This window comes from Talpa europaea (assembly GCF_964194135.1).
Source record: "Talpa europaea genome assembly, chromosome: 9".
Taxonomy (NCBI): domain Eukaryota; kingdom Metazoa; phylum Chordata; class Mammalia; order Eulipotyphla; family Talpidae; genus Talpa; species Talpa europaea.
This window is the reverse complement of record NC_140076.1, coordinates 104,945,222-104,970,070: the sequence shown is the minus strand read 5'-3', so window position 1 is coordinate 104,970,070 and position 24,849 is coordinate 104,945,222. Positions and strand designations below refer to the sequence as shown.

Sequence of the window (24,849 nt, the reverse complement as noted above, 5' to 3'; positions counted from 1 at the left end):
ATAGAAATGATAAAATTCTATAAAATGCTGCAGCAAACTTAATGTACAATAATATTCACTGATAACAAGTTTGCCACTTATCAGCTGTTTGAGTTGGGAGAATTACCCAGTTTCAATTTCAGTTTTGTCATCTCTATAAAATGAGAAAAATAATTTTATATGCCTTGTGGAATGAGATAATACAGGTATCGTCCTGACATATAGTACACCACAAATAATACTTATTATTTTAAGTAATGATAATTCCTCAGAAATTGGTCCATATGCATACAGGTCAGATCACCTGTGAGATTTCAGTATCACAGAATTTCAGACCAAGACAGCACTGGGATGATTTTCTAAGCCCTCTCAAGGATCTCCCAGCAGGTGCGGCACAGAGACAGCCAGGGTGGGTGAACAGATACTGCTTGGGGAGGTGATGATCACATCCTGAATCAACACCCTTGGCCTCACCATACCGACTCCCAGGACTTACCAGAAACCCTTTAACCCTCGTCTTTCTATGGTACCTCTACCCTGGAATTCTGTTCTGATGGTGGCTGAGGACTGGCCCTTCATTTAAACAAAAAATGTTCTACAAGTTTCAGAGACAGCGGCCCTTTTGCCAGTGGGTTGATTTTCATACTTAGACATTATCTTGATGTATTCAGCTTTGTAAGACTTTGAGATTCTCTGCTTCTGTCTTTGTTTCCTCCCCTCCCCTGCCAAATACACATACACATTAGCATGTAAAGAATAGCTCAGGGTAAAAGCCCCCTCATGTACTGTCTAAAGGAAGGAAAGAACTTAGTGGCTGGTACTTGTCCTTGTCCTCCTGACCGTCTCCCTCTTAGGTGGGGCCAGGAGGTTGCTTTGATCCTGGGATACTATAAATAAAGCTGCGCCTGCATTTCTCCATGAACACTGGGATTTGACACCCCTTTCACTGTTAAACTTGGATGGCCTTATGGTGTAAAATGGTTGAATGTGTGCACACTTGTAACTTTTAATGTTATTTTTAAATAAAGGGGAAAAGTAGCCTGGATTGCCAACCTAATATGGAGAGATGCTCATCTTAGTTAGAGCCGAGATTCCATTCTGTGCTGAGCACTGAACGACCAAGTAGCATATCTCAGAAAGTCAGGAGGGTGCCTGGAATTGCTGTCTATCCTTCTACTCTCTGTGTCTGTCTACTGGCAAGTCTGGATGATTTTTCAGACTCAGGTTTTGAGCACGTTTAAGATGTGACCTCCTAGGAAGGTCGATCTGAACAACTTGCTTTTTTCAAGATGCTCCCTCAGCCTTTGCTTTACATGATTGCTCCAAATGGGGTCCTCAGTGGTGTGAAGAATTAAAGCACTTTTCACATCTAAAGTGTAATCCCTGAACCCCTGTTCATGGGTGGCCTCAAGTCCCTGATGTATAATAGGTAGGCGGCCTTTTTCTATCCACCCCAAATTAAAATTATGTTAAGAATGGAAGGCAGGGGCCTCCCTGGTGGTGCAAGGGATTAAGGCACCACACTGTGAAGCAATCCACAGCCTCAGCAGCATGGGTTCTATCCCCGGCTGGCCAGGGAGCTTCCCACATGGCACAGCAGACCTCGCCTGTCTTGCCTGCTGCTCCCCTCAGCAGTGTATTTCAGTCAGTCTGCCTGTTCTGTTCCCCACTCTGTCTCTGGTGAATCCTCTCACCCCCACATCTCTGGCCTGCACCCCAGCTCTTGTATGCATAAATAAATAAATCTTAAACAAAAAAAAAAAAAGAATGGAAGGCAAACAGGAACGGGATCTCAAAAGTGATGGCTGTTAGCATAACTGAGTGATGTGGCAGGATACTGCTGAATCAGGAAATTTCACGACTGGGAGCCACCCTGGGTTCACTCTTCTGACAAAATGAGATTTTTCCCCACAAGGACTCCCCAGCATATTTGAAACATCCACAAATTTCCACTTTCTATCTTCTGTCTTCCTAATATTTCCCATTTTAAATGACTTCGGGGAGGCCCCTCCTAGTTCTGTTTAAAAAGCATGTTCTTCCCACCCTTAGGAGTTGAACAACAGTTACATTAAGTGACCTTCCAAGTATTTACTTTCCATCACTGCTATGTATGTGGTGCTCAGTAAGGGAAATGAAACTGATGTTCCAGTTGCTAGCAAGGAAATTAAAAACTTGGATTCAATGATGCCATTCATTTGCAGCAATAGAGATGGAAGAGTCAAACGTGAAATCCTACGTGTAGGTCCGCAGATGCTCGAAGCATCACAGACATCCTCGTTTAAGTGACATGTTGCCTGTCAATGACTCCGACATGTGAGGTCAACTGGTGAATATGAAATGGATGTTTCAATGTAAAACAGCAAGGAGCAGGAGACTGCAACTAGAAGCAATTGAAAAATTACAAGTTAGGCGCAAGGTAGTTGACAAGGGGGATATAATCTTTACCTCAGATAAGCAATTGGAAGCATCTTCTTAGTGATCACAAATTGTTAGCTGTGTGGAAGTTAGTCTTAAACCAGAAAGAAAAAAAAAATAAAGGCAAAGAAATTGTAGTAGCAGAAAAGCTATGATGAGGAACTATCAATCTCTGGCAGGGCTGGGGGGAGGTATCATATATAAGCCTGAATTCTGACTCTTGGAAACCCAGAAGTGAGGACTGATGACACGTGGGAAGGAGAAGAGTCAACTTGTTGGTAAAAAGATTCCAACTTGTTGGAATATGAGGACAGGTGAGTAGCTCAGCTGTGCTTCTTAACACAAACTGAGTGGAACATCTCACCGAAACTTTACTTGCCCCATGGACTTGGTCTGAAAATCAGAGCCAGAAGATTGGGGTGACTCTGGAGGCCTTTTCACTGGGCTTCATTTAAGTCAAAGTGCTCCAGAAAGCATCACTCACATGAGCCCGTGATTCAGCTTCTGGTTGAACTTTTCCAAACTTGAGGGATTTATCCATTACCCAAGGGATCCTATTATATTCTGAGATGGCTGGAGAAAATATATGTTGCAAAGTACTAAGCTGAAAGCCACCTTCATCTTTGTACCCTCTGGTGCCCATTCTATCTTCCTGCACCCACAAGACTACTTTTTATGTAATGGTTCTCCAAACACAGGTTGAGATCTGTAACTTGTCGAATCATACACTTATCAAGCAGCTTCAACTCACTGAAAAGCACTTCATCAGAGATGGAGTTCTTCTACCTCACTGCAGTGTTAAAGTTTCTAAGGACTGGACTCCTGATGGGGGTGACATTGCACTTAGGGGGACTCTATCCTCCTCTGTCTTTATTCAGCCTGCAATTGTGGCAACTTCTTTGCCACTCACAACACACTGTTGTCTAGAATTGAGTTTGAATGTAAGTGAAGATCTCCGCCGCTTTATCCTTGAACAGTTGTTTATGACTTATGCAACTGTGCACTATTTTGCGCTTTTATAGTTTGTTTCTTAACTTGTAGCACAAGTATCTAGTACACAGGAGGCACTAAATGTATTCATCAAAACCATGTAATTATGAAAAGACCTGTTATAGCCATGGTTTTATTTTTTGTTTGTTTTTTTAAGTCATATATTTTCTCTAGGAAGTATAGTATATTGGAAACAACTTGTACTTTATAAAAAAAAAAAACAAAAAACAAAAAACCAAACCACACACACAACAAACTCTGTGCGTGTGTATGTGTTTTAAAGAGGGTCTAAGATTTTACCTATTTTTTCCAAGATTATTTTGAAATTTTCTTAGGATTTTCAACAGCAATTGTTCTCTCTTATAACACTGCTATCTCCACACTACCAATGAGTGGTATGAATAGTTCCTGCACAGCTTCTTCCATTGTCTTGGATAAAGAAATTATCATTAGTGCAAGTCAATAGTTGGCACAACACATTTTTTCAGCAGCTATCTTGATATCTGAATTTCCCCATTTTGGAAGATGATAGCGTACTTAGATTTTCGAATGTGATTTTGAGCCATCTCTGTATCCTCTCAATAGTTGTATGATCTATAATATATCCTCCTAATACCTTTTCTATGAGATCTTTGGTCTTGACTAAAAAATGTTTTACTGTCTCTACCTCCTAATTCACAATGTGAGTCTATACTTTCCTGACAAGCACTGATCTTTTCTAATCCTATTACATATTTCTTTCAAATAAATTTTACCCTCATGTGTCTTTAAAGTATGAGTTATACTCCATTTCATGATACTTTTCTATTTATCCCTAACATTAAAAGTTGACATTCTCGATTATTATGGTAAAGAGTGCAAAATACCTCCCCAAAGATGTCTTCATCTTATTCCCTTGACCTGTCCCCTTATGTAATCTAAAGGACAACAGGTGTGATTAAAAGTCCTAAGGAAGGAGAGATTTTCCTGATGAGCTAGGTGTGCCCAATCTAATCACATGGGCCCTGTCTTTCCCGACTGTGGTCAAAGAAAGATGTGATCGTGGAAGAAAGGCACAGAAAGATAGAAAGTTCCCAGTTTTCAAGATGGAGGGAGGGGTGCATGAACAATGCAAAGCAGGTGACTTCCAGAAGCCAGAAAAGGGAAGGAAACAGATTCTTCTAAGGAGGCTCCAGAAGGGAGCACAGTTAGCAAAACACAGTCTGCCAACCCCTTGCTCTTATTCAGCGAGGTCCTTGCTGATCTTGTAACTGTGGAGCTGTAAGATGCTGAGTTTGTGTTATTTTGAACCACTTGGTTAGTAGTAATTGGTGGCAGTATCCTACAGCAGCAGTAGAAAATGAATATAGTTATTGGGCATTCTCTGGGAAGGGATATATCTAAAGCGTGAAATTCTGTTCCACAAACTTTCTCTTATTCTTCTCCTGAGAACAACTCTTGTCTTTTTAAAGTCCATGATTTGCTGCAATGTCTGCTTTTATAGTTTTATGAGGGTATTATCATTATATTACACTAAAATTTAATAAAAATCTTCTCAATTCAGCCATTGAGCTTCCAACTAAACACACAGGTTTTCCCCTGTTCTTGATAACACATGTACTAATCTCTCTCAAGAACCAATATTCTGACATTGCAGGCCACGGTCCACCAACTGGAGCTGCTTAGTTCTCAATTTCTTACATACTCTTATTTTCCAAAGACATATTTAATTATGTCACCAAAGCTTTTGACCTTAACCTAAATAATCCAACCATAAATTCTTCTAAGACACCATTAGTGTTCATATATATTAGCCACAATTGTGGCTTTAATAAACATTGTATCTTATACATCTTCCAGAATGACAACATGCCCCATCAGCCACCCTGGTTCCATTCCTTTTTCCAACCCCCCAAAATCACAAACCTCTCCTACTTCCAGAGTCTTGTTGGTGTTGGAACAAGTGTTTCATGACTTCAAAAACATGTTTTATGTGACACACATAGAGTGTGGCTTTCTCTCTAGAAAGTTTAATTGTATTCTCTGGGATATGGTTCATTCCTTTTCTCTGATTTCCAAAGGCACATTAAAAAGATCTTTCTCCTCCAGCACAGGGGACTGTGGTGATGGTGCATGGGTGGCTTGGGGAAGGAAATTCTATGGGGACTCAATCTGAGGGGGTGGGTGGAAGCAAATATTGTCTAAAAAATGTAAAAAAAAAAAAGATAAATATTAAAATAAAAAAAATTAAAAAAAAATCTTTCTCCTCCAACATCTCATTCTCCTAACGGTAATCTCAGCACTAATTTTGACACCTTCTTGAAATCTCTTCATTTTGTTTTCTTTCCTGGGTTGTGTGCTTCATGCTGGCTAAAGACCATTTATTCTGATAGTTTTCAAGTGGTTCACCTTTGATGTCAGAGAGACAAGTTTACATTCATGGGACATCTAATTGGCGGTCCCCTCAGGCAGAAGGTTTGATGAGCCTGGAGTTACACAATTACTTTTTGGGCTTGACTCTGGGTTAGTCTCTTGAATCAATCTAATCAAAGACTTTTTAGAAGACCCTAGTCAACAGTTTGACACTCAGCAGTGGCTAATCTTGCTGCATGTTCTATACTAACTTTGGACCATATGTTTGGAACAAAAATTCTTGCCTAGTTCTTTGACACATTAACATGCATCTGGAACTAGGTGATACTGAGTGCTTTCAATGTTTCAGGAATTCCACACTCACTACTTTTCTTGAATCTTCACAATTATTGGATATATTAGGTCCTAGGATTACCTCCATTGTTGATGAAAAACTAGGCTTAAAAAGTCAGGAAATTTTCTCTAAGTCTTGCAGATAGTAAGAGCTGAAAATGAAATTCAAACTCAAGTCTATGTGACTTCAGAACCTAAGTGTGTCCTCACTTTGTTCTACTCAGAGTGTGTAAGTGACCATGACATAACTGAATCCCTTTATTTATTTTCTATTCCCCAATGCATGTTTTTTGGACTGCATTTCCACATGCACTCTTACCAGTGCTCTGGGGGACTGGAGTCCTGAGTCAGAATTTCTAGGATCTGTTTTGATACCTACTACAGCCTCTCCCTGGCAGAGCCACTTCCTCTAGATCACCGTTGCCAATGCCACAGTCAGCTCTACTGTATCATTCTATTTCTTGCTGGTTTGCGTTTCTGGTTGCCTGGTTAATATTTCTGCCACTGATAATGTGGCCAGCTAACCCAAGGATGGTTAATGTAGGGCAAACAGAACTGTAGGGGTGAGGACAGTAAGAGAGGAAGAAAAAGGTTGACTTGGGATATTTTTGAGTGCATTCATGGCTGGGCAGACTCAGGGGTGATATGAGAAATAATTAACAACTTATAAGCACCAACTAATTAGAATGGATACCTGCTAAATACTAAATTTACACCACTAAAGCTGATATTGGTGGCACCCTCCAATGAGATGTTACCCCATTAGTTGCTGGATCTTGGGGACCATGTAAGACATTCCAGGGAAAGACATAGATCTTGTTGCAGGAGTGATTTGCCAACTAACAGAAATATTTCTGTTTTGCATAGAATGTCAGTCCTGTGAAGACGGGTCTGAGAGAAGAAAAGAAGATTTCATGGCGAGATAACTCTCATGAGTACAAAGGGGTATTTGAAAAGTTCAATTTATGTGGCAAATCCAGTTTCGTTTTGTTCCTGTCCTTCCTTCACAGAGCAACTGCAGTCATCTTTCTCATTCAAAATTCTGATCTTTTCATTCTTCTGCTGAAAACTGTTGGATCCCATATGTCCTCCATATGTTGGTGCCACGTGATCTGGTCTCTGCTTATTTTTTTCAACATCTTCCCTCCTTCCTACCCTTCCTTTGACGCACACATACATACACACCCCATACCCCCGAGTCATATCAAAACTAGTTGATATTTCTGGAACACAGTGTGTTAGCTCAAGTAACTTTGCCTAAAAAGTCCCATCCTGAAGATCATCCATTCCTTCAGAACTCAACTAAACGTCACCTCAGGTACAGTCTTAGCCCCTCCTGGCTGCCCTGACATCTAGCTTTCCCTTAGTTCTGATCACCTCTGTCCTCATTGTTGGGTTGCATGCCAGCCTCTCCCTTCAGAGTATGGACCCCATGTGCACAGGAGCAGTCTCTTCACCTTGCAGCTGCCCCCACTAGCACAGAGCCGAGCCCATTGCAGGCACTCAGGAAACACTTAGGCACTCAGGAGCGTAAAGTGCTCACTTCTAGCATCTCACTGATTACCTGTCAGCATGTCAGGGGCTGAGCTGTGCCACACATCCCTTATGTGATAGGACCATGCTTATGTCCCCTCCAATTCCAGAAGGAACTATTTAGTGATATCTTTTTCTAATACTCCAAGATTAATACAGAAAAATCAAGGTAGGTCTTTTTTGGATGTTTTCCCTGAAGGCTAGATTCATTTATTTTCCCTCCCCTTGTCTTTCCCTGACTATGATCCAGGAATCTACCTATCAGGTCCTGCTGCATCAGGAAGCTTACCTGAGCCAGCTGAGAACTGTGTGTCCTGCTACTTTATCCCTTTAGTCTGGGAGTTTCAGCCCACCCATCCTTTGTTTGTTTTCCTCCCTGCTGTTTGTCCTTCTTAGCATCTAGATGTCCCAGGACTGATGACTATCTGCTGAGTCCTGGATGCACTCATGGCTTCTGGGATCCACCAGCTCATCCAGATGTCCTAGGGTGCTTTCTGGAAGCTAGGTTTGCAAGCCTTTTTATCCATGGCCTTCTCTGGAGCTTCCTGTGGCTATGCTGCCTCACTTCTTCTTAATCTGTCTTTTAATGCCTCTCTCCAGCCTGGCTGGAGGCGTTGCCCCTCTAGCTCCCGGACCTCATTCTAACCTTGGCCTGTTCAGTGCCAGATTTCTCAACTTATTTTCACAGTGTGTTGCTGCCCATGACATCAGTAAGGCAGTAAATTTCACTTTGGCTTTATATTATGTAGAAGAGTAGCATCTATATAACCAGAAGTTCCACAAGGATCAGGTAAGATAGTCTCTGTCGCCCTAACAGAAACCATTTTTAGATAATTCCTGCTGCTAACATTATTTCCAAGTGAAATACAGGCAAAAAAACCTCTCGAGCATCCTGTCCAAATATAGCAGACATGCGTTGACCACACCTTGCAATGTGGCTAGTTCTAATTGAGATGTTTTATAAGACACACATCTGATTTCTAAGACTAAAAATTGTAAAATACACACTTCATACTTTAAAAATTGTAAAATATATCCTTCATGCTTTTGATGCCAATTATAAGTTGAAATAATAGTCTAGATATTTTAAGTTCAATCAAATTGTAGTTATTTTGACTTTGGAAATGTGGATCATAAAACATTTAAAATTCTATATGTGGACTGCACTGTTCCAGAGGCTTTGCCCTGTGGTGCTTTAAATATTAGTAAGCTGACTGTGTATCCCTCGAATGGAAAGTTAGTGTGGAATTAAAAAGCAGAAAAGGTTATGAATGACAGAAGGAAGCATCTGCTCAGATTTTTAAATTTCTGTTCTCTGAATACACCTGCAGTGACAAGCTTTTAAGAAGGTCTGCTAATCCTCGGAGACATAAAACTGAACCAAATGGCATCCTCCAAGGCCCCCTGCATGGCGCCTAACCTTAGAGGCTTCAAATCAATATTGATTTTTGTCATTTATTTTACCCTGGCATTTAAATATCCCTCAGATTTATTATCTTTAGGTTTTTGGTTAAGATTCAGGGATGGCTATGAGAGCAAGGATGGTCATAAGTTATGTAGATATCATTTAATTTATGAACTCTGCAGCTTCAGGGTAACTTTCAGTTCAAGAAATATATTAACCACATGCACATCACCCTTCATTTTGCGGTGCGGACTTCCAAGCTGGGTCCCTATTGTGCCACTTAATTTATGGTCTGGCCAGGTACGTGGATCTGCGTACAATATTTCAACGTAAGTTGCTTCAGCCATCAGAGGGTCTGAAGATGGGCTTTGAAGAAGCCAGCTGGACAGTTGATGGATTGCTCACTCTCTTAGACTTAGGCCGGGGCATTAAGTAGCTTTTAAAGCTTGTCAGCGGTTTGGGTCTTTTTCTGCTCTGAGAAGCTGCACACACCAGCCTAAACAAGCAGAATTAGCCATGCTGCAGCAGGCAGAGGGCAGCTCCCAGAGGTACTTACGTTGACAGCCGTAGTGCCAGGAATTTCCCGGCAGACACTTATTACACTTAGGCCCTGTTGTTCCAGTCTTACACTCACAAAATCCTGAGCCATTACAACGACCATGGACTGAGCCCAAAGGGTCACAATAACACTCTGTAGAAACAAGACAACACACAGGCTGGAGACAAGTCTGCATGGTTTATAGGTTATCAACACAGGATTGTCACTTACTTAATGCATCACTTACTTAAAGAAAGATGTCCACTAATGAAATGCTTTGGCAAATACTTCAGGTCCATTTATTTATTTGCTCAGCCTTTCATAGTATCACTTTTATGATATGGAAGGAAATCAACTGAAAACGCCCAAGGAAATAAGACATCATGCTTTTCACTGCTAACAGACTATAATGGAGATTCCATTCGTTAGGACATTTTTAGATGGTTTAATGAACACCATGAGAAGTTTGTATATCAAGGATAAATCAATATGCCATCAGTGCAAAATCTATTTTAAATTATTCAAATGGGCTTATCTGTTACACTGAATATTTGAGAACTGCTAAACATTTTTAAAGTAAAATATGAATGCACTTTGCTCACTCAAAGGCCATTTTATTTTATGATTTGAGAGAGCATCTTAATAAATACATATATATGTAATACACACAGTGTATATATAATATACTCTTGTATGATGAGCCTTTAGGTTTTATATCTGCCAAGCATGTTGATACCACCTTTATGAAACCTATAACAGTCATGAAAGAAAAAGAATTTTTGTACTTCTAAATAAATTTCAACATGGGTATGGTTTGAGACACTGATTTTTCATTATGATGTCTACTGGCAAGACAATACAATTTTGTGTAATAAATGTAAACAGAATTATTTTCTTGATTGCTCACATATTCTGGTATAGGACATTTTACTTCTGAAACTCTATTTTACTTAAAGGCTGAACCACAAATGGGAATTCCTTACATTTAAAAGGTAACTTTGTCGGTTTTGAAACTTGTGGTTAAAGTTTCTTTGTCACCGCACACTACAAGATTGGGCAAGTTATTATGCTTCTCTGTTGCTCAGTTTCATTTATCTTAAAATGGTCCCACTAAGAGGTTTCCTTGTTGAAAAACAAATAAAATCAACTAACCAATCAACTAAAGAAATCCTGAGAAATTCAGCTTAACATCATCAAACTTATCAACTTAGATCAGAAATGGAAATTCAGAATTTTAAGTTTTAGAAATTCAGAGATTTTGGCTCTGTATTTGTCATAGAGGCTAAGGAGATAATTTCTTTAAATATCAAAAATGATTTATTTCTGGTAAGTCAATTTTTGAGTTCAACCTTTGTATGTACAAATGTTAAGATAGGTAAAAATAAAACTAATTACACTCTAATATATTCCCTCCTTGCTGACTTCATTTGTCCTTAATAACTACAGTTTTATTTTAAATTGGCCTATGCATGTAATATGAGGACTGTTGAAAGTATTTTTATAGCCATTTTTTAAAATGACTTTTAAAAAGTTTGTACATATGTGTACTATAAGTATGTACCTATACCAAAACTGCAATACATTTCTTACTACCAAATGTGTTTAAGTTGAGGGTGAATCACCAGTATTTTGTAATCAAGCAGTGAAGTTAGATCTGGCCAACATGAATTCACATATTATTTTAACAGCTTAGCCCATAATGTTTAATTAATAAAAAGCTTTAGATGCAAAAATTAAGTAATCAAATTAAAAAAAAAAAACTGTGGATGGAATATCTAAACCACAGTGCATCTCAGCAGTTGTCATAAGAAAAGTAGTGTAATGTTACTCAAGCAGTGTAATGTTACTCAAGCAGTCATCAAAATAATTGATAAGGAGAGATGTGACCTATTCCCCACTTTACATACAGATAAGTTAGTTTAAAAAATATTATTTATAAGACTATGGTCAATGGCAAATGTTGGAATGATAAGGATGGCTTTGGACCATTATATTTTATTTCATGCAAGCAGGAATAATAATAGGACTGTTCAGCTGAAAACAAGAAAAACTAGGAATTTTGATTAAAAAGTTATACTACAATTGATTTGTAGATATTTGAAATGCCTGCTTGCTTTGTTTATAGAAGGAAACTCTGATGACCTGATGTTGGGTTTCAAGGGGAATAAAAAATATATACATCATAATTTGAGACAGGTTTAGTAGCAACTGATGAGCTCTGTGTTTCATTCCAATGTCAAGCTTGTTATCAGGGATTATTAGCAGTGATTACCCAAGGTCACGAGCCACGCATCCTCCAGCTTCCTGCTTAATGATCGAGTTTCTATGAAACAGAAGCATGCAAGGATGTACTTTTCATGTAATTGCTGCGTCATACAGGATAATTACATGCATCTTTGGAGACATGGCTATGCTTGGAATTTGTATGAAAATGGTAAATTCACCAGTAATCACAAGGCAGCAATCACTGAGGCAACATAGAAGAGCCTGCATTTTATATTTGTCATAATATAAAATGATGCAAATAGTTTAAGACATCTGTTTCAATACAGAGTCCATGTTTTGTCAAAGATTTAGCTGTTTCCCAGAGTTGGTGTGATGAACTTGATTGCCAATTGTTAAAATATTGGACAATGTCTTTTTTTTTTTTTTTAATTTAGCTTAGACTTAGGCGAAGTTCAAATTTTCTGAGATGAGTGTCCAATTCCATGAAAGTGAGTTGGCTTAATATCTATTCCATTCATTAGTGCTTTTTATAGAATATGGTATTCAAATTAACTCAGTTACTAGTTGTTTATTCACTTAAAGCTAATTTTCAGTCCTGCTTCAAGTCCTTTGGGGAGCTTAAATGTGGGAAACAGTGGATAGTTTCTGTTGTCCCATAGGGGAATTTTTTCCTTGGAGCCAAAGACTCTCCAATAGCTCTGAGAAAGCAATCTCCAGCCTTAGCCTCCTACATAGGCAGTTTCAAAGCAACGATCAAAGACCGACCATAGTCTAAACTAGCTAGCCAAATGCTGGAGTTCATTCTTTGAAAACAATTTTACCTCTTAGGAAAAGAATAACAATTTAGGACATTTTGGTATGGAAGGGGGTGATATGGTAGCGAATTTTAATGATACCTCACATATTCATGTTTGTGCTACCAAAGACTTTAACTGGTTTGAAGAGTATGAAATACTGAACAGAAAGATGTTTGCCACAATAAAATAAATTCCTCAAAGATTTATCATTTTAATTAATAAACTTTCCAGAAATGGAGAAAACAACGGTTCTTGATTTTTAAATAGAAATAAATATATAAAGGTGTGTATTAAGTTTTCTGTATTTCTTCAGTAGTTTATGTGCTATAAAAGACAAAAGCTGAATGGACCGACTTCTTGTTTGTGGATAATCAAACATGAATTTACAACACAACCTTTTAGGTTCTTAGAATTTGTAGTTCATAGATTACTTTGGGTCTTGAAAAAGGTCGAACTTCATAAGAATAGAATATACTACGTGTAAAACACTGGATGATTGTAAAATTACCTGCTTAAGATTAACTATGGGAAAAAAAATCCTTTAAGGCTTTTTTTTAGATTTAAAATAATATGAAATTAATATTGGAAAATATTTCAATCACAGGTATTTTACAAAAATCAGTAAGTTTTATTCCTGTGTTTTTATTTATTTTAACTTCTTTGCTGTTTCCAAGTTTATAGTATGACACTTATATATTATTTTGACAAATGACACTCAGTGAAATATTATCATTTATATCCTCAAGTAATTGTAACAAATTGTTATGAAGGCAATTGAACTTCTCCTAAACTCATGGTAGAATTGCTGAAGTCATCCAAAAAGCATGATATGCTAAACTTTGCTAATTGTTTCAGGGAGGCTGGGAGAAGTTAGGAAACTCTTTGCAAAAATTGAATGATCTATGTTAATTTGCCTTACTTTTCTCAACTAGAAAATAGAGAAAATTATTAATTGAATACTTACCCTATGGTTTTGTTAATGAGGATTAAATAAAAACAATTATAAATCAGTTCACAATTTACAAAGTATTTCCTGTGCATCCCATATAATTCCAATTTGATCAAGAGGTTCAAATAACTTACCTAAGTCACACAGCTGGTAAATAACTAGCTGGCAATTGAACCCAGTTCTCCAGCCAGTGATCTCTCCACTAATTCACAAATAATAAGTAAGGAAGTGCTTTGAAAAATAAAACACTCTGTAGACAAAAATGGTATTATATATACTTGGCCCAACTGAATTCAAAACAACTTGCACAGTTATTTTATGAGACATATGCCAAGTACCTATAAAACCTTGACAATCCAATCAGAGAACAATAATCTCAGAATTGCAGATTGATTGGATTCCATTTTTGATGAGAGATCACCTGTCATTTTTCAGCCTGTGTATTCTGTTTAAATTAGTCTCTGTGAAAATTCTACCTTTAAAATTCGCTTTAAAAAATGGTTTCCTACATAGTTACCTACTGGTGTGGTAACAGAGTGTGAATTCTTTACCATGTTGTATAGATATGCATTTCTTCAAATTAAATTATAAAGTGAAATTCCATTTATTGTTTTCTATTTTTCCATCAGCTCCCTTTCTTAAAGATAGATTCCACTGCAAAAAGATAGAAGAAACCCTTCTGGATGTAAGGACATCTGGTTTTCTCTAATTGACATGAGCAGTTGTCTTGGGGAGTGGGGATATTCTTCTATGGATCCCTGTGCCACCAGTTTTCCAGTGCCCATGTATCTTGGAAGTTAGGAAAATTAATTTCCTAGAATAGTTTTGAGAAATTGCTTCTCTTTGGGGGGCAACAAAAATTCAATAAATGGAATTTCATTACAATGGATGGAAAGGTGAGGCAAACATTACCAATTGCTAATGGCTTTCAATTATAAATGTCAATATTTTTAACCAATCAATTATTTGTTGATTACCAATGATATATGAGTTTGTATTCTAATTTCACTTATATAAAAAACTCACATAATAAATTTTCATTTTGAAAGCTGAATGTACAACTTGAGGCTTTAAGATCAGGTTAAAATTATCAGACGTTGAGATTTCATGCAAATAAAAACAACAAATGAAAAAAAGGGAGAAAAGAGAAGGAAAACTTTTCATTTGCTAAACATGATTTTTCAGATCATCATCTCGAAAGCATCAATAACACACAGATTCAAAATATACCTCCCACTAGGATTTCAACCAGCACAAGTGAATTTTAAATCTACCACAAGGATGTTTTCTCCATTGAGAAAGTTCATTCTGTCTCAGTTGAGTGCAAATCACATCTTTCCACCCTAAATAGCTCCCCATAGCTCAAGAGGCAGAGAACAATAGCTGAAAGTATAATGGAACTGACCTATGCATACATTCTCATCGTCCAGCTGTGCAGAAGCATTTCTGAAGTAGCCCAGCCTGCATAACTCACAGTGCTGCCCTCTAGTGTTGTGCTTACAGCTCACGCAAATGACTGTATTTAGCAGATCGATATAACTGCATCGATTGGAGTGGCCGAAGCATTCACAATCTTGCAAGGAAGAACAGAAATGTATACCAAGTGTATACAGTAGCAGAGTAATAGCACACTACATGCTCAGATGAAATGATGAGTGGAGAAAAGATGGCAGAATGGCATTACATATATGGGATTCAACATGACAAATGGCAGTAACAGGTGGTCATAACTGGCAGTAGCATCTGTTTCAGGCAGGATCGAAAGGTTGGACATTCAGAACATGACTGAAATTGTTAGCTCTTGGCAGACAAGATGAACAGAAGCATTTGCAGGTGTACACCTTTTAAAATTTGGGGAAGGCTTGGTTTCCATTGAGGCAAAAGTCTAATTTTTGCACTGTCTTTATACATCTTCCCCCATTTTCTCTTCATATCTGTAGTCTTAAAAAGAGAGGGAAGTATGTGATCATCTGGAGCCTCAGTCTGCCATCACCCATGGTTGCTTTGTTTAGACTCATTATCATTTATATCAAGAAAGTAACTTTGTCAGAATTTCACAGATATTATGGCAAATTTAATAAACAACTCAATAATTACTTTTGTTTTTTCCAAGTGCTAAGAGGAAAAAATGACTTTTTGAAGACTTTCATTAAGTTAAATCATGTCTGTTTATCTATGAGGAAAAAAAAAAGCAACAGGGAGATATTGTAGAAAAAATGTGCACTTAAGATTTCCTTTTCTTTCAAGTTTCAAACTGAATCTGCTACTGTATTAGGTAGCTACTGTATCCCTAGACTTCTTTTCCTTTGTCTCCCTCAAATATGGGAGTTACCTTTTCGCTTTAGTGATGATGGTGATAAGAACTGGACAAGGAGATGAAGAAAAGTAAACAGAGCTACGAGAGGGTGGAAATGACTAGATGTCTTCCCAGCTGCATCTCAACCAAAGCAAGGAGTCATTAACCCAACTCAACCTTAAAAAAATTGCTGTAAAGATAAAACCCTGATTGATAGCAATAATGATCAAATAGGACAAAAAAAATAAAGTCTGAGAAGCGACTAGGTTGGGGAATTAACTTTGTCTTCTCAAAGACTGGGAGGAGGCCCAGCTAAAAGGTCAACCATGCTACTATACACACTAACAATGGTTTTCTTCTTTGAGTTTGGCTTTTATTCTGTCCCACTAGGAAGTCATATTGTCACTCTTTGAGTTCATTCATTCATTCAGTAAGGAATTTATGAAGATGGTCTACGACATGCCAGGTACCTTGCAAGGCCCTGCATTACTCTTTTAACCTAGATGAAAGTTTTGGAGGAATTACACTTGATAACAGGGGCAAAAAAGAATAAGCATTGTCAATATGACAAAGAAAGAATAAGAAAGGGGTATTAGCCTTTTTAGTTTTATGAACATATTACTGCCCATCGTGGAGTCACTTATTGGCCAGCAGGCTACTACTGTAGAGAGCAGAGCTCAAGGTCCTACCACGATGAAATTAAATTTGGATAGCAGATGAGAACAGTAGAAATAGTGAAGAGTGGGAGATATCCAGGAATGTCTTCAGTACCCTGGGGACCTCAGATGCTTCAAAGAGGAGGAGGAGGCTCCTGCCGGCCTGCCACGTTCCTATGGGAGGCTAGGTGTGTCTCTGTGCATACGTGCTCTAGTGGTAGAGACCGGGATGGGGACAGGGTGAAACCAGAGGGAGAACTCTGGGAGAAGGATGTTGTTCTGGGACTCCAATGTGAAATACGGAGCAAGGAAATTACCTGCATAAATTTAGTAATTAAGGCATGCCAAATTTATAACAATACAATGACAAAAAGTAATACAATTATAGATGACCAAATTAAATTCTCTTAGAAGACAAAAAAGCATTTCACTGAAATATATCACATCTTCTTGAGTCACAGCATTCCCAACTCCTTAGGAAACCTAAAATTTTTCTAGAACCCTCCTTGGTTGAGAGTCTGAAACCGGAGAATCCTTCTGGCCTGAAGCCACCCCAGAGTATTGTTGCAAGGGGGGAAACCTAAGTCTCCAAATCTAATTGCTGCACAAGGACTTTGAAGTTCCTTGGAATTCCTGGGAAGTGGGAACAGTTCTTCCCAGACTCTCCCACATCTGGAAGAGATCCCTGAGTGGTTATCATCTTAGCTCCCCCCTCCCCTCCAAGTGCACCTAACATGATTAACCCAACTTTTCCTAAAAGCATCTTTTATCTGCATCAATTCATTCTAGGAGCCTTTGGAACCACATAGAAACCCTTGTTGTCAATGAGCTTGTTTAGATAAGACAAATGTGCTCAGATAACAAGAAAACAACACAGATGATACTAAGAAAACCAAGGAGTGAATGAAAGTGATCCAAGGAGAAGTTCATTCACTTGAGGGGAATTAGGAAAAACTAACTTAACCGTGATTTAACACTGAATCTTCTGTGAGGGCAGGTAGGGTTTATTTTTAATGAGGAAGGAATGATTATTTCAAATGAAAGAAATAGGGTGTGCAAAGACCTAAAGTTGGGAAATGTAGAGGGTAAGGGTGGAGAAGATCTCTTACATGGTTCCTTGTGGGTAACTAAAGGAGTCTGTTGAGTTTGCCCAATAGTTAGAACTACATGAGGCATCTGACAAGACTTAAGCCAAAACAAAGAGGTATCTGTTGATATCCAAGCTCAACGCTTTCTAGAACCATTCCATGAATGGCCAGGCATGTCAGATATCTCACTATCACCTACCATTCTTTGAATTTAGTGAGTAGCATACATTTCTGTAATGATATGAATTATTTGTTTCAGGATCTCATTTGAAAATCAATTTATTAATTCTGATAGGGAACATTAAATAACAAATGATATCACTACATAATTATATAAGTAATTACATACTTTTATGAGAAACTCTGCTTAAATAAACACACAATATTATCAACTTATTTCAAAAGATATTTGAAATGCCTTAAAATCTAGAAAATAGGCTGATAGTAACTTGCTTCTGTAAGACTTCTAAGACTCTTTTGAAACTTTGATAAAGCTGTCTTCTCTGGCCGTGATACATTGAAATAAAATGAGAAGAAGATGTTTCAAAGTTATCTGAAAAAACATGAGCACACTATATTAATGCAAGACATTTCAAATATAATTATTAGACTGTGGTATTATTTTTCGATGTTCTATTAATTTACCACTCTTTAATAACCAGTCTTTCCATTTAGGCACAAAATCCATCAATGATCATTGATAATATAGTTTGAGCTGCATTATCATATTAAGCCCCTGAAGGGATAATATTAATAGTTCAATAGTTTTTTTGATCCTCCATTTTACTTGTCTGCTATGCCCTCCCTTCTTTTCTTACAAGTATAGAGACCATAGTCCATCTTTAAAATCATTCCCTTTTATATACTCTCATCTCCTTATTCACTTAACACCCATTCTTAATAATAATTTACTGAAAAACTGTGATCACGGTTCTATCCAACCTTCTACCTCTCTATGCCTACACCCCAGGAAAAAAATGCGGTAGGGGTTTATCTCCAACCATTTATAAAACAGTCTCACCTTAAGTTCAAGACAATGGGCCTCAGTAGGCCCCTTGGCTGCCTGGACATCCTTCCCCTGTGGGAAAGGATCTTCTATATCACAACTCTCTTAGGTTATCCTTTTTCCTCAGCCATCATTTTTTGTTCTCTGTTTTGCTTTTTATCCTAACTCCTCAAATCTCAGGGCTTAGTCCTTGAACCTCTTTGCTCTTTAGTCTCACCCAAAAGCCAGGATTTTTTTAACCAGCCTCATAATTTTAAAGATTTATTTTATTTACTTATGCATATAGAACTGGTATATAGACCAGAGGTGTGGGAGGGTGAGAGGATTCACCAGAGACAGAGTGGGGAGCAGAACAGGTGGATCTACTGAAATACACTGCTGAGAGTAGCAGCAGATGAGACAGGAGAGGTCTGCTCCCCAGCTAGGGACTGAACTCATGCCACAGTGGCTGGTGATAGTTTCATAGTGCTGAGACTTAATCTTTTGCACCACCAGGGAGGCTCCAACCTCCTAGCTTTCAAACCATCTATACATTGCCTTTTCCAAAGGTTATTTCCAGCCTGGACCAAATCTCCTGATAGGCAATGAAACTTCATCCACATTCATATATCAACTGCCCTTTTCATGTCTCCACTTGGATTTCTAACACAGTCAATTTTAATATGTTCAAAACTGAGCTCTTAAGTTACCTTCTTAAACCTGCAACTCATCCAAGCAGCCTCATCTCTATAAACAACAACTCCTTTTTTCCAATGGCTCAGCGCAAAATTCCTGGAGTTCTCGTGACACCTCTTTTTTTCACCACCAACAATCAATCCATAAGCAGATCCTTTTGACTATGCTTTTAAAATAAATTCCAAATCTCATCACCTCTAATTACTTACCCGTAGTTAAAAATTGCATCACCTACATTGACCTGTTGATCCCAAACTGCTCTCCTGGTCTCTTCTCCACACATAGAGCAAATCTTTGAAGACTAAAGTAAGTCATGGCACCCTCTGGTCATAATCCCAATGGCTTTCCATCTTCTTCAGAATAAAAGTCAGGTTTGAGTGTATTCATTCCCAGTGGATGTGGCCCTAGCCTTCCCTGGGTGCTTGCTGCTATCACTCTCTGTACAGTATCTCCATGCTATTCTGAAAACATGCCTACCACTTTCAAAGCATTTGCGCTGGCCATTCCCTGTCTGGAATACTCCTCCCCAAAACTTTCTTCCTTATTTCATTTTTATGTCTTTGCCCAAAGAAAAGTCTGTGACCACACTATCCGAAATAATATCTCCCACTTTTTAAATGCTGTTTATATTTTTTGTAGAGTTTATTGTATCTGAAAAGCATATTTAAAAAAATTTCTCTCCCATACTCTGGGTGTAAATATATGAATCCAGACTGTTTTTTGTTCATAGCTATAACTACAGAATTTAAAAAATCACCTGGCATAACACTAAATCCTCCAAAAATGTTGACGAATGAATGGATATGTTAATGATGATCCTGAGGTACTTTTTTTTTTTTTTTTTTTTTTTAGCAGAGGAAAGTTATGTTTAAATTAACTGGTCCACCATTCACATTCCACAAATCTGGTTCTCTCCTATAGATTCAAGCATCAAGAAAAACAACAGGCGCACAACAAGAAATAACTGATTATTTTTAGCTGAGAATTAATTTTATGTGTATGCATATCAGTTGAGAAAGAAAAAGCAGACTTCTAAAAATTGCAATGGATTTATGGTTATTTGATCTCAAATTACATTTAGACTATCTGTGTCTTTTCAAACAAGTTTTAATGAATTACTGATGGGCAAACAAAGCTAATGGGTCTCTAAGATACACCTCATGGTGTGGCACAGCCAGCCTTGGCAATGAGAACAAAGCTGAGAACAAAGCTGTACCAGGAAAGCAACTTGAATGAGGCCACGACAAGCAAAATCTAAAGTCAGGTTTCTCAACCTGGCACTATTGACATTTTGGGCCAAATAATTCTTTGTTGGCCTGTATTTTGCAGGATATTTAGAGGCATCCCTGGCCTCTACCTACTAGATGCAGCAGAAATACCCAAATGTGACAACCAGAAGTATTGTGGGGGACAAAATCCCTCATCTGGCATCTTACAAAGCCATTAGGATAACGACACTTGGCATCACTGAGTGCATCAAGGGCCAGGCTTGCTTTAGAAGAGGGAGAACACAAAGTCAGCCTTCTAGATCAGGATAGACCCAAACCTTTCTCTACGGTTTAGAAGCTCTTTCTGACTGAGACTGACTGGCTGGACAAGACTTGGGCAGGGAAGAATAACTGGGTAGTCAAAGGTAAGAGAGGAAGAGAATGGAAGAAAAATTAGTGGTAAGCAGAGAAGGGGTTAAATATCCCCTGGATATATTTTTTCTTACTGTTCCCATATTTCCTCTAATTACATTATTCCATTACCTGTGTAAATAGAAAATAAGATGAAGCACTCTGAATGTGGCACAGGTAGATTTAAAAGAAAATTATTGTTATTTTTTTGCCAAAGGAGGAAAGCTCATTCAAAACCAGAATAGGTGAAAATTCATTTTAATCTCTCACAATGAAAGGATTTGGGGGAAAGACTTTTGCTAGACAGAAGGTGAATCAATTTGAACCCTAAAATTTATTCTCCCTTTACTACATTAACAGAGTCACCATGACTCAGAGGGGCTCCCTAAGGGTGTGAGGAACTATAGGATCTTTTTGCTCCTTATCCTACCTCCAATTCTGTTTTCAATCTTACGTAACTTTTGGGTTCTTCCATACATGTCATTTGATGACAGCGTAGCCTTTCTGTGATGCCTACTCATTTGGGGACTTCCCACCTCCAGTGATGTGTCTGACCTCATTAATGCTGGAAACTTAAGCACCTGGAGAGTCAGAGGCAGCCTCAAAGTCCAGGTCAGAGGACCTCTTGTGCAGCCAGTGTCCTTGACATGACATGAAAGACAGGCAATGTGTGCAACTCCCTATTGCTTCCTTCCATTTCACCCCCTTGCTTTTCTTGTGCAGACCTGCCTATCACAGGTGAGGAACAGCATCCCTACTTAACCTTACTCACTGCCTTATAATATGCACATGCACCCAAACAGGTAGGTATATTACCTGTTCATAAAGAAATTACTTCCCCACATTACAAATAGATTCCCCTCTAAGAAGCACCTTGAATGTTCCATGTGCATATATATATACATACATAAATATATATATATGTATATATATACACACACACATAAACATCTTGTGAGGTAAGTTAAAGATGTGGTTTAAATACCAATAGTTTCTTTTTATCCCATCTTCTAACCAGAAAGACCAACTTAATGGTGATTAAGATCTGGAAATGATTTGACCAAATTCAATAAAGAATAGAGAAGCTATTATGGTCGTTTTCACCAAGTGGCTCAAGCTGAATTCAGATTTTGTTTATAAATATTTTTCTTCGGAAGAGGTATTTCATGAGAAAAACAAAAACAAAAACATGACATATGCCCAACAGTCAAGGGGAGAAGACAAGACACACCTGTCACATAGGACATTGAAAGGAAAATGGGAAAATAGAAGCAGGGGTCTTTATGTTTCCTGAAAAATCTTCATTCTGCAATGACAGATGCTAGTAAGAAAGGGTCATTCATGAGTCACCGATGAGATACTGCTCACTTTCATTTCAAGAAAGGAATATGACTTATTCGAGGGTTATAACCAATACTTAATCCAGTGTATATGTTCACTGGTATTTGTTGAAATTCATTCCAAATGACATTTGCATGTAGAATTTCTATGGTGTTTCATTTGTTATATAGTCAAATGGGAACCATCAGGAAACTCAACTTTCTCCTGAAAAGCATCCTTGAAACCACTGTAAGTGGTTTCCTTCTTTTCAATGCAAATGAGTAACAATGTTAATACTCTAACATTCCTGTTCTAAACAGGAACCTAACCTGCTATATTTCATATTCACACATTAATCTTTCAGAAAACAAATGTTGCAGCATTTTTAATTTGCAGCAGTCAAATTTCTGAGTGAAGCATTGTTTCTTTCCTTACAGATGACATTCTCAGTATTATTTGATGCATCAATTGGTATCAGTCAACATACCTCACCAATAAGCTGATGGGTACACTTCACAGATATTCCAGATTCATACAGTGCAATGTTTCACAACACATAACACCATGAAATCACTGTATGAATCCAAGAATTCCTACCTCTCTTGTGGTTTGCAACTTGAACAGAAGAAACTGTTGACAAAGCTAATTTGGGAGCAACTGGATAGATTTAAAAGAATGAACAGCACATTAGAAACAATAGTGAAACGTTCAAACTGTAATAACATAATCAACCCACTTGAAAAGAAACCCTAAGTGAAGAAATTATTTCTATCTCTTGTTCCTGTGAGTTTGTTTCAATTACAAAGGAAGTCTTGTATTTAGCTGAAAATGGTTTAACATTATCAGTAATAAAGTGTAGAAGCTTTATTTTCAGAGGCAAAAAAATAGACCGTTTATATCTTGATGCAAGGATTATTCCAGTAACAATAGAGAAATTAAGATCCACTATCGTACCTCTCTTAAAATAGTGGTTGTGATGTTGAGCTAACTAGCAACATCATTGTGTCAACTCACCATGTGATTCTACCTGTGTAACCATGAACTTGGCGACACATAACCAAGTTGGGCTAATTTTGTTGAACTGACTACACATCACACTTCATAGTCACAGTGGTTAGCCAATCAGTGACACCTTGATCTGTCTACATTAAAAAAAAAAAAAGTCTTCTCAGCATTTATTACCTTAGTGATATCAATCTCTAAGTTTTTATTAGCAGATGTTACCTCTAAGTTTGCCTGCAATTTTTTCCAATTATTCATGAAGAGTTGCTTGTGAAAATAGCAAAAACAAAATAGAGGCTGATGTTTGTTGCAGATGTAACTGCCCAGAACTGGCCTCTGTTAGAAACCACACCCTGTAGCTAGAATTTCAAGTTCAAGTACTTTATTCAACTGTGCTGCTTCCCAAGTAAATTCATTTGAACTCATTGGCCACATTCTAAAAGAGTACCACTGACATTAACTAAAGATATTTCTGAAATCTTTCAGTCTCATGACATAGAAAACAGAGCAAAATAATTAAATGGGTCTGTTTCAGGTTTTGTACAATGCATAATGTTGTTCAGCTCAAAACTCACTGTGCAGAAGCATTAAGTCCTAGATCCTGTCTTGCATAATTTGTTGAGCTATGAAATTCAGTGGGAAATATTGAGTGACATTTCACTGAAGATGCAGTCATTGAACTTACCAAGGAATAAAGCCACTAACCCTCCTCTGAATCCTCCTAGAATTACACTAATAGGGTCGTAAGTTTGATCTGGATTTCTCCTTCCACATACGTATGCAGAAACTTGAAAAAATTCATTTGGAGCAGATGATTAAGATAATTCTATTTGCTAGTAATATATGTATCTAGGACAGTCTCGATTTCATCACTCTGATCAAGGACTGCAAATGCAGCCCTTCCAATTTGACTCCTCAACAAATTGCTAATATATTTTGTTTTGCTTAGCAGCTATTTCCTGGTTCCTTCTTTTGCTCATTTCCTCCTCCATCTGTATTCATTAGAGTTTCAAAGGAACATCCTGTATATAACTAAGGAAGGTGGAAGCCAAAGAAGAGCCTTTTCTCTTTTAGGAAGAAGAGGCAAAAGAATACCATTTTATATTAAAATAAATTCCTATTTATACACGTCTATAGGCTCGATGTTAATGTGAATTTAATATGACACTGTACCTTATGAATTTTATTGCCCAGTTTCGAGAATTTCTATTTCTTCTTGTATAATCACACTGCTGTCTGTCTTAATTTTTGACATTATAAGTCAGAAATTAATTACTTCTTTAAGGACAGACAGAAACAGGTTACTCTTAATGCTGGTAGAAGTGAATTTTAATTAATTGATAAAGGATTGAAAGGGAGGCAATCCCAGCAGACCAAATATGGGGGGGGGGGGAGGAGAGGGAAGAGAGAAGGAGGGAGAGAGAGAGAGAGAAGAGAGAGAGGGCGCTCCAAATCCTCTAGTCAATATGCAGCCACAGTGAAAGAAAGCAGATCTGTTAGGGTTGTGATACTGCCTTCAAGTTTTTTTCTTGACCTCAATACAGTGGATATACCAGTTTGTCTAGTTGAGAAAAGGTGAAAGGAACACAGTAGAAGGTGTTGTGCCCCTTGCAAGATTTTAAGACATTTCTACTCCGCACTGTGATAACAATAGACTTCTGGGCTTCTAC

At 37.9% G+C, this 24,849-nt stretch overlaps 1 protein-coding gene across 6 annotated transcripts in view; it reads right to left on the bottom strand.

The window, feature by feature from the left end:
• NTNG1 (netrin G1) overlaps positions 1 to 24,849 on the bottom strand; it is a gene marked incomplete at both ends in the record, with an annotated part of 297,916 nt that overhangs the window by 33,230 nt on the left and 239,837 nt on the right. For 2 of the 6 annotated variants that reach the window (XM_084243679.1, XM_084243680.1), the window contains one exon: positions 9,564 to 9,698. The exons of 2 other annotated variants lie outside the window; for them this stretch is intronic. In XM_084243679.1, the coding sequence (XP_084099805.1) occupies positions 9,564 to 9,698 (135 nt within the window). Of the gene's footprint in view, positions 1 to 9,563; positions 9,699 to 14,922; positions 15,091 to 22,774; positions 22,835 to 24,849 lie in introns of all 6 variants that reach the window. 2 more of the 6 variants (XM_084243678.1, XM_084243681.1) reach the window with 2 other exon arrangements.